Consider the following 11,506-nt stretch of genomic DNA (forward strand, 5'->3'; position numbering starts at 1 on the left):
AACACAAGAATGAACCTCATTGGTTCTCGCACGTCAAGCGAACATGGTTGATCTTCCATTTTCCACAACTGATGTGCGAGTTGATGAATGTTTATATGTGAATAAAAGCCTAAATTAAATCTGTTCATCATAAAAAGCGATCGTGTCTCTTCAGAAAATTTGGACTAAACCGCTCGATCCATATAGATTAGTTTTACGATCTCTTTATGAACTTTTTGAAGCTTGAGTGGTAGTTGCGTAGCTGTCAATGGAGGGACAGGAAGCTCTCAGATTTTATCAAAAAGATCTTAATTTCGTTGATGAACGAAAGTCTGGAACGACATGAGGGCGAGTAATTAATGACAGAATTTTCATTTTTGGGTGAACTATCCCTTTAAGACTTTGTAAAACAAAAACGTGCATCTCAAAACCAACAGTTTGATTGTGGGTGACTTACATGAAGGCGTGATAGATGAACGCCCATCCTCTGGGTCTCTCGAGCACGTTGTACAGGCAGTTCTGTAACTTTCTGTAGCGTTTGCTGGAGGCAGATGGGGTCGCCCTTGGGCCCGGTGGCGCTGGCAGTGGCGTGCCCAGTAAGCCGGTGCGGTGAGACGGGTGTCCTCGCTCTGGGCTGGACGGCTCGCTTCTTTCCGTATGAACAGCCGTGAGAGCCACAAACTCAACCCGCCTGTCATCGTTGGGTGAAGGGGGGGCCAGCATCCTAATGCCTCCGTTATTGGAAGGACTACCCAACATTATTGTGTTTACACAAGCAAACTAGTGCACCATATACAGCAGAGATCGACCGATACAGGTTAACAAACCGATAATGATTATTTGTATTAAGTGTCCTACAGCTGATATATAATAGCTAAATTATGATCATACTACAATAATAAAAACACTTGCTTATTATTGGGAATATAATCCAAATTAATGCATTATTAATAATATTCTATACTGTGAATTTAATAATAATGTTGTTTCTTAAATAGCCTGTTTAGTTGCAAAGAATATCGTTAACTCATCATTCTCTTTAATTCTTCTTTAAATTCTAAATTCTTCACTAATCTTGACAAACAATATCAACACATCGCACTTAAGAATTAATGTCTTTTACATACAATTTTTATAATTTATGAAAAAAATAAAAAATAAAATTTACCTGTAGACACTTTTGTTTCCTGTTCCCGGTAATGTCGTTGTTGGACGCTATTTTTAAAATGTATCGCTAAACCAGATGTTAAACAACCGATAATTGATTTAGCAGACAGCAAAACTTACTCTATCCAATATTTTTCTAAACAAAAGTGATTGTTGTAATCAGAAAAATAATACAAAATTAGCATCAGGGCATGTAACACTATTACTAATTAAACGTAAAAACATCGTATCCCTTTAAAAGACAGCAAGCTCGTCTAATAATCGGCAAGTGAACAAAAGTGGCTTGTTCAGGTGATACAGTTGAAAAGCCTCATAGAGCGCGTCTGCATGTTATTAGTTCATTTAAGTTGCTATTACTAATCAAAGATATGTCCATACAGCCATGACTCCACATTGATATGAATATTTCAGCTGAATTATCATCTTAAATCGTAACATGAGCACTTCATGTTGAGACACTAACGTGCGTATTAATTAGGCTACTCAAAAGTTTCGGAACACACCCTGCAGCACAAAAAATCCGAACGCATTCCATAACTCAAGTTTTCCTGACAAATACTGTCTAAGCACAAAGCAGAAATGTTTAGAAGTAAACGACATGCCCGGTTTTCCCCCTCCGGCGCGCGACGCTCATTTCGGTTCTTTGGGGAGGAGCGGAGCGGGTCCGTGTGAGATGAATTCAAAGTCGTGCCTGTAGTTCGGTCATTTCAAGATTGTCCCAAAAGTCCGTGACATATTATAGAGTCCAAGACGTTCATCGATGTGGACTGAGAGAGAGTGCGTAACCTGCACGTGCTGCGCGGAGCGCGAGGATGAGAAAGTGAGAGCAGGACACACGCGAGGAGAGGGAGGGATGGATGGATGGCACTGCCACCAAATTTAGCAGAACGGATTCAGTTTTCTGTTTTCTCTCAACAAACCTAAACAAATTTTATTCCACCCCTAAAAAAAATAATAATAATAGGACCCACCCGAAGTTGTAGCATAATTCGCACATGCACTGTGTGGACTCATCAAACATTTATATACAACTTCATACTGGATCAATGTACTTCTGTGTAAACATGCACTCAGTCATATCAAGAGAATCAATCAAAAGGCCATCTTGTTGATGTCAAGGCCAAGATTAACCCTCTTGAACAGGTGCTGGGGATGTGCTGTACAGTATTATAAGCTCTGCACATGTGCCTCACTAAATGCCAGTATTGTCTGCATGTGTCACCTACCCATAAGGACAATGGTAAAATAAGAATAGTAGTCTCGAATCACTCTCTTATATTGCGCTAAACTATGCTTAAAAGTTTGAGAATTAATGCTTAAGTTGTGTGGTGTTGATGGTTGATGATGGAGCAGAGAAAAGGGACCTCAATAATCAATACCTTGCATTTAGTTTATGTGATTTTTTTTCAGGCCGTCCTAATGGCTTCGGCTGCTGCTATATGCAATGCTTTAGAGCAACCGTGGAATGCATTAGTCCTCTTAAGCCCGGCTTTATTCCCTGCAAGCACTCCTGTGCAACATTTCTTTTGCATGTTTTGATCTTAAACTTAATGACATTTCAATGCACATTCCCAAGCTGTGGGGTGAACGGCAAAAATGTTGTGTGCAAATGAGCGAGGATAAAAAACCCAAAACATGAATATAAACAAATGAATTAAAGTCATTAATAACTTATCCATCCATTTTGTCTGGAAAGAAGCTGAGTAAAAGTCTACTCTGACAGTTCTCAGAATCTCAGATAGTCTACACACTTACAGCATTCCTGTAGCTCAAACAGTAGAGCGTGGCGCTAGCAACGGTGAGGGTTCGCTTCCAGAAAATGCATGATCTGACAACATTTAGACGTCTGCCAAATGCATTAATGTAAATGCAATCATATTACACTAAATAAATAAATTATAGTAGAAGCAATGAAAATGTAATGAAAATCAAGGGCGCAGTTGTGTTCATCCTTGATCATTTTAAAGCCCATACTGATTAACTCTTTCCCCGCCAGGGACAAGTTTTTCCCGGTAATTCGTGTTTTCATTGTTATACAGTAGGTGGCAATGTTACGGATCTTTCAAAATTGTACAACATCTCAGTCTCCAAAAACAACCGAAGAAGAAGATCTGAGTCAACGATGAGTTCGAAATGAGTAGGAACTACATTTGAATTACTTACTTCGTGACCGTTAAAAAAAGTACGTTCTAGTATGAGTGTGTGTAGTATGAATGTAATCCGGACGTACTACATCCACCATGTTGTTATCATCATGTGACCTACCAGCATCAGTTGCGTCACTTCACTGTCAATCACAAATCCTCTCCCGTGGCCTCATGGGATAGTAAAGTGTCCATCAAAGGTTCACTTCAGAATCTCACCAGAAGTAGTAGGTCATCCGGGTATTTTTCACCTACTGTTTTTCGAATCCTATGTGTTCGGACATACTACTCTGTTGGCGTACTGTTTTTCACATACTATATAGTAGGGAAGTATTCGGTTTCAGATGCAGCGCAGAAGGAGTGGATATTACGCTCAAGATAAGCTAACGTGTTTTTGTTGTTGTTTAAAAGCAAACGCTCTGTTCTTTCTTTTGATATACTGACTCTTTACATATTCATAAAACTAAATATTATAGGGGGGCATGAAAGTTTTGTGAATATGATTAAAAACTGGCGCTGGCTGGCAACTAAAATAAAACTATAATAAAAATAAGATGGTGGCGGAGAGTTAGGGTGCATCTCAATCAACTCCCTAGCTTCCTATGTTGTGAATCAGTATATCGTGTACATGAATTCAGGCACTGGTAAGGACTCTGGCTCACTACGATGCTCCTTGGTGCATTGTGGGACTTTTTAGTTAGCAAACGTTTCAGTGCACTGGAAGGATTTTGCGATTGAGAGGGCTCTTAAAACGCAGACTCCCTGATCAGTGCCCTTGACCACTGAACAACATGCACCCTTAATTATATGAGGCAGGTTCTTAAAGGGTGTGTTCACACTCGGCAGGTTTGGTTCGATTAAAACAAACCCTGGTGCGATTGCTCTGTTAGTGCGGTTCATTTGAATAAGTGTGAATGCTGTCATCTGAACCCTGGTGACACCAAACAAGCGGACCGAGATGCTGAAAAGATGAGTCTCTGTCAGCTTCCAAACAAACTCTGGTGAGGCTCAACTGAAATATGAACGCAAAACAGGCCAAAGACATGTAGACGAACCAAAAACAGGACATGATGTCACAAGATGTGACCCTAAAAAGCACAGAATGCTCAAGCATATCTGTTTTTTCTCATCATATTTGCGATGTTGCCCATCACAGTTCAGTACAGGCGTCAGAACCATGTCTCATCGCAGCAGATCTTGGTTTGTGTGTGTGACTGAGGGATTCCTGACGCTGTTTTGACTCCTTAACACATTATAAGCTCTTCACAAGTTCTCAGCTGGTCAAAATACTATCATATGTAGCTATGCATATACAACGAGAGCATTTATCCCAGAACACAGCATTGCTCTGGATGTTCGGTAAGTTCTGTCATGAAATATACGTAATAAAAGCCAACCAATCAGGTTGTGCCAATGTAAAACCAACCAACCAACCAATCAGTAATATGCCAATGTATACAGTAAGCGGACCAGGACTAAATGTTTTTTTTTTTTGGTCCAGATCAAACAAACCAAGCGAACTGAACTACAAGTGTGAACACACCGAAAGAAACCAGTATGGACATCTGCATGTGACATGACAAGACCAAGCTCGGTTTTACTTAATCACATATAATTTCTTAAATTATAATCCGTTTAGTCCTTATGTAAGTGCAGGTGACCCTCAGCAAGCTCACAGGATTAACTTCAAACGTTTCAAAGGAGAGAATCGATCATTCAGGGGAACAAACAGAGTCCCCTCCTAACACCAGCAATTAACACGAAAACAGACTGATGATACATAAGCATCTCAACCCACCAGCCCTGGATTCTGATGACACACAGCAGCTGGGCAAGGTCACTGGACTCACAGGAGAAACACACACGCTTCTTTGAGGGCCAAATGTCACTGCTGGGGCGAATCTTCTGAAAGACATAAACACCTTCTCGCCTTGCTTTGGCGCATGGGTGCAAATAGACAACAAATGTGGCGAGGCGAGATGGGAAAACTCGGAGCTCTTTACACATAAATACACACACTCACAGGACACATTCACTCACACGACCCAAAAAGCTCTGTGTTATCCAAGACTGAACGCCCACTGAGGGACATTAGGAGAATTTAAAAATACACACACATCAGCAGGACTGGTAAGACCTCAGGCCCTCACTTCCGCTCCGCTCTGGAGAACACGATGCTCAGCAATGTTTCCCACACCAAAAATATAGTTTGGCTTTTTAAATTGCTTCTTTCTTTTATATTTGTTCACCAATACTTCATTTTTTGTTTTGTTTTTACAGTGTTTTTTTTACAGTGGAGCTCAGTCAACATGTTAATGTTAATTCTAAAGTGAGTTGTGAATATGCTGAATCCTAGAGCCTTGTTCAGAATATCAGTCCAAATCTGAATTTTGTGCATGTCTGAATGGGATCCAATCATATTTAGCAAGTGTGAATAGCAAAAAAAATCACATGAAATCAAATCCGTTTCAAGCTAGTGAACCCCAATGCAAATCCAAAATCCCCAAATAATCACAAGAAGTTCAAGACAAGACCTTGAATCCAGATATTATGTTTTTAAACACGGGGGCACCCCAAGGATGTGTCCTGTCACCTCTGTTGTTTTCTGTTTATACAAGTGGTATAAGAGTGCAGCATGAGAATTATAAATTATACAAATATGCAGATGATACGGCACTTGTGGCACTTTTATGGAAAGACTGTGTACATTTTGAGTACGAGGAGCAGGTTTTGAAACTAGAAAAATGGTGTGAAGCAAGTTCTTTATTGATAAATGTAAGTAAAACAAAAGAGTTGATTTTAAATTATTCAGAGCCTGTAACAGAAATAATGTTATGTGATCAAACAGTTGAAATTGTGAAGACTTTTAAGTATTTGGGAACTATGATTGACTGTAAATTGAATTTTTCTGATAATGTGAATCTTATTTGTAAGAAAGCAAATCAAAGGCTATTCTTCTCGCTAAGGAAATTGAGAGAATTTTCTGTAAGTCAGGTTGTTCTGCAAAGAGTTTATGTAAGTTTAATTGAGAGTGTTTTAGGGTATAATATAACTGTGGTTTGGACGAGTTACATCTGTGAATAAAGTAAAATTAGACAGAATTACAAGAGTAGCAGGAAAAATTATAGGATCTAAGCAAAAATCAGTCGCACAGTTATATCAAATTGCAGTTCAGAGAAAAGCTTTGACTATAGCAAGAGACACAACACATCCCTTGAATCATGTTTTTGAATTATTGCCATCATCACGTCGTCGCTATAGAACACCAAAAGCGACCAAAGCAATATATAAACAAACTTTTGTACCAAATGCAATCTTTTGAATAAGAGGAAGGAAATGTGAATATTTTAATCTTGATGTATATTGTTAATTGTTTTGTGATTGTATGGCGAGACCAAAGACCAATTTTCAGCTAAGGCTGAACAATAAAGTACTACTACTACTTTAAAACAGCAAGACAAAAGATAAGAGTCCATGAGAAGGATTTATGCAAACGCGTGGTAAACAAGCTCAAAAGACAGATCTACCACAACCACCGGGTCCTTGTGGACCTACCACAAGACAGATCTACCACAACCAATCTTGTTTGTTCTCTAAACAAGAACAATGACCAACAACCAACGACACAACAGGACTAATAATGAAAAGAGGAGACGTCTACAATTCGGAATAGCATACTCCAATTAAAAGAAGTATGCTGTACTTAATTCAGCTAACGACATGAAAAAGGATACAATATAATGTAACAAAGACCTAAAACCATTTAAGTATGTGTAACTTGAGATCATTTGGACTGTGACTAGTTTATATATGAATTATACTCTATGGGTCAGACAAGCACATACGCAGTAGACTAGGGATGGGACGATTACCGGTTTCACTATAAACCACGATAAAATGTACTGACGGTTAGTATTATCGTTTAAAATTGAATTATCATTAAAACCGTGTTTGATTATCGCGATTTTAATAACTGTAAATCCTGTCCAGCCAGCAACAGGCTGACGCAGGCGCAGTAACGCTACACAATGTTGTTGTTGGTTTTTTTATTCGAGAAGGAATGGCGGAAGGCAGATTCATGTTTTAAATCTTACATGATCACAAAAATATTATCAAACTCAGTAAACAATAAATCAACTCTGATTTCATTTTCAATACAATCGAAAACGGAGACGCAAGACGGCAAGTTGTATTTGAATGAAACGAGAGAGCGCGTGCGCGTCCGTTGTGATGCATGGATGTGCGCTGTGTTATAATGCGTTGCTATTGACGACGCTCATTTTAAGAAAGGAAATGCCACAGAATATAATCTTGCTTAAAAAAGTGCATAGAGCTGCTTGTTTTATTTGTTGTTTGTTGATTTTCAAATATAAAACTTGTTGAAATGTTTTCAGGGTGAGCTTCAGTTATTTTTGAACACTTTCATCTCGTTTTAACAAAACCGTGATAATATTGATAGTCACGATAATTTTAGTCACTATTATCGTAGACTTAAATCTGCCTCTCCTGAACTAACTTTCACATCCATTACTTCCTTTTCCAAAATTATGTCATGACTGTAGTGCAGGCCAGAGGCTGGAACAGTAGCAGGGTTGTATCTTCTGCTGGTGTGTTTCCAGGACCTTGAATGAAAGAGACCTTTTAAAAGACCTGTGAGGGCTGAGACACCTTTCCCTCAGTCATATACAAGGCCTTTTGTAACTCCTTAACCTACCAAAGTCTAAAACACCCTTGTGCCATCCTTATGTTTAAAACATTGATCGCATGTGCAACACAGAAAGTTAAAAGAGGAAGACTTTGCTCTCCAGTTCATGCCCTCCTGTGTAACTTTGTGCCACTCAATCTCAACCTCAGAAGATTCTGCAGGTACAGACTCTGACACCAGCTTTTTGCTCTGGCTGGTTATGCCTTTTCAGACATGTGTACAACCTGTAAAGAGCCAGATTGCTAAAGCTTTGTCTCAAAACAAATAGGTCAGTCATTCACAGATTCCAGAACTGAACGGAGGGAAAACACAGGATTATCCTCCAGATAAATCAGCACTACTGAGATTCCGGTTCAGAGTCCAGCCGCTTAATCCAACAGCTTTCTACTTTAAAGAGGACCTATGATGCTTGTTTACATGTTCAACTTTCTTTAGTGTGTAATGTTGCTGTTTGAGCATGAAAAAGCTCTGCAAAGTTACAAAGTCCCTCCAGTGGGAGTTATTCTTTATATCAGTGTCCCTGTTTCTGAACTCCTTGAAACGCCTCCATTGTAGTCTTGAGTTTTCTTACTGGAGCGAATCACAATATTCCTCATTTAAATAAATCCCGCCGAAGGCATACGCTAAATTAAGGGCCTGGTTGAGTTAGTAGTAGTTTGTTGAAACTCGCGGTTATGGTAAGCGGGCGGGACATTTCCCAAACATGCTCGAAGCGGTTGACCAATCACAACACACTGATCCAGCCGACCAATCAGAGCACATTGTGCTTTTCAGAAGGAGGGGCTTCATAGAGACAGGAACTAAACAGAGCGTTACTGACAGACTGGGAAGAGAGGAGCTGCAACAATGGAGAATATGGGGAAAATAAGGTGTTTTTTTAAAAACATTTAAGCATGAAAACCTAGTAGAGCCCGAAAACAAGATCAAGACTTTGTAAAAGGGCATAAGAGGTCCTCTTTAATTTGCCGAAAAATAAATGTACTAGGCTCTAGTAACTAACACCTCTCCCATCATAATGTAATGAAAATAGACAAAGTCATGTTTTGTGCATACATGGAGTAAGAAAACCACTATTTACCATTTTTATATATCAGTATTATACTGGTTATCAGCTGATTTTCAAGATTTTATTAGTATGGTTGATATTAGATATTTAATTATGCATGCTCATGTCCTTATTTTTACATTTGCATTCATAACGCTCACTTCGAGTTAATTTTTAAAAACGCCAATGATTAAAAAAATAATGTTAAATGTAATCTTTAGACAATCTAAAAATGTAATGTTTTAATGCCTAAATGTATTTGTAGCACTTCAAACTAATTCTTTAAGTTTTCTATTTTTAAATGATTTGTTTTGTAACGATGCAAAAGTCTTCACTGTCACTTTTGATGAATTTAATAAACAAAACTGTATAGAATTTTTAAATCAATAATGTATTGGTTATATATAGTCTAGATTGTATGAAATACCACGTGGATGGTTCACATAACTTTTGCGTATGTATGCATTTAAATATGCCTATAAAAGTATTTTTTTTCTTGTTGTAAAGCTGTTTTGTGAAAAGTGTCATACAAATAAGTTAACAAAAAATAATTGAATAAAGTTTATGTTTTACATAAGGTCCAGCAGTAATAAATCAGTATGAGAGATCAGTAAGCAAGGGTCATGTGATGGAATTTAGAACCACATCCAAAGTTGAAGCCTGATCCGCGGGGTTTCCCCTTTGAAATGATGAGGTGTCTAAACGTCAACACTATGGCTGTGCCAAGCAAACAGCTAGAAGTGCTTTCCTGATGACAACAATAGGCTGGCATAAGATCACAGGCTACAATAAAAAAATAAAAAACATGTTATACTCATTGCAATGTCTTACATCAGATGAGTTATTGTACATGATTTTGGTGGTGGTGTTAGATTAACAAATCTCTCATGGTCTCTCATGACCTGTCTCTGCTAATCTTTTGGATGATTCTTTGACCTGAAGAAACTCAACAGCCAAGACAAACAGAGTTAATAAATCCAAGTCATACCAGGATTAGGTAGAGATATTCACCGGGCCCCATATCTCACATATTAAGAACCAATCCTCACTCATTAATGCAGTAATTGTTCACCGCATAAGACGATTAGGCATGTCCAGAAGTGAAACCCTGGCCTGACAGATCTAACAGGAAGTGTAGGCGTGTTTGTGTGCTATACATTTAAAGAATATAATCTTAAAGAATTACAAAACCACCACCAGCCTTTTCCATCTGAATGTTCTGGGTGTTCATAAAAATATTATGGCCTACCTTAGAACAGTTATATCTCTGGGAAAACAACATATTTTCAAGAGCTGAACGTTTAGGATGAGTTTCTAGGTATTGCTCCAAGTATGTGAGGACTGAACATGTTTTTTTTCCCCTGTTCTGTCCTAATCACGCCTTTCTTTCAAGATTTAGGCCGGATAAGGAATGGAGCCTGACCTCACAAAGCTTAGAGCTCATTGACTAACCCGTGACTCAACCGTTAAATTTTTCCATAAACGAAAAATATGAAAAATATAAAGTCTGTTTATTTGATTTTTGCAATATATGCTGTGCCATATGCAAGCACTCACGTTAATGACCGATCCACGTGATATATATATATATATATATATATATATATATATATATATATATATATATATATATATATATATATATATAACAATTTTAGATTCATCAGCGAATCCAATCTGAATGATTCGAAGTAAATTCGAAGTGGTTCTTCTACTGCGAACCGATTCTTTTCCAGAACATGAGCCGATTCCCAATGAGCCGAAAACCGAAGAATGAGCTGATAGTCACATCTGATAATATAAATAAGAACTTTTCGTATTCGATTCGCAGAACTGTTACAAATAAAACGCACAGGAAAATATGTATTGTTTGATGCAACTGCAAAGTATTATTAAACTGTAATTTGCTTGTTTTTATGGCTGCAATTAACAAACTGAGACAAATGACAATAACAACCTTTATTATTAAAATATAAATAAAGAAAATTGCCTATATAAGGCTTTGTTGGAGCGTTTAAGCGCATGTAATATGGTGTCCAGATCGGCTTTACCTGTGTTTAGAAGTTGTTCTTTGAAACGAACCGTTTGAGAGATTCGAATCGCGGAAATGAGTCAAGAGTTCTAATCCCAAACGCGCTGCCTTTAGTGATTGAGCTCGTCAGGTTGGAATGGCGCCACCGTGTGGTGAAAATAAACACTACCACTCTCCATCACCAGAGCTCAGGAACAGAACGTTCAACTGTGACGTCAAAGCAAACCTAATGTTCTCGGTTAAAAATAAATGTACTCAAAAGTCAACAACGTAATACAACTTTTTTTAAATAGTTAAGGCCTTTATTTGGTTGGCAACTCGGACATGACAGGCAAGAGTCAAACCTGCATCTCAGCATGTGTAGGAAGCAAGTGTATTTATAATGTAATAAAACTATGATATATTTGGGGGGGGAGAAAAACACACAATTTCAA

General features: G+C 38.2%; 1 protein-coding gene across 3 annotated transcripts in view; it reads right to left on the minus strand.

The window, feature by feature from the left end:
• Positions 1-1,990, minus strand: part of kcnq4 (potassium voltage-gated channel subfamily Q member 4) — a 67,338-nt gene extending 65,348 nt beyond the window's left edge. The window contains exons 1-2 of one of the 3 annotated variants that reach the window (XM_082185876.1): positions 1,148-1,990; positions 437-710 (exon numbers count right to left, since the gene is read on the minus strand). In XM_082185876.1, the coding sequence (XP_082042002.1) occupies positions 437-702 (266 nt within the window). In that variant the 5' untranslated portion in view covers positions 703-710; positions 1,148-1,990. Of the gene's footprint in view, positions 1-436 lie in introns of all 3 variants that reach the window. The other 2 variants (XM_082185875.1, XM_082185874.1) reach the window with 2 other exon arrangements.
• Between the last annotated feature and the right edge of the window lie 9,516 nt (positions 1,991-11,506).

This window comes from Leuciscus leuciscus (assembly GCF_965113295.1).
Source record: "Leuciscus leuciscus genome assembly, chromosome: 12".
Classification (NCBI taxonomy): domain Eukaryota; kingdom Metazoa; phylum Chordata; class Actinopteri; order Cypriniformes; family Leuciscidae; genus Leuciscus; species Leuciscus leuciscus.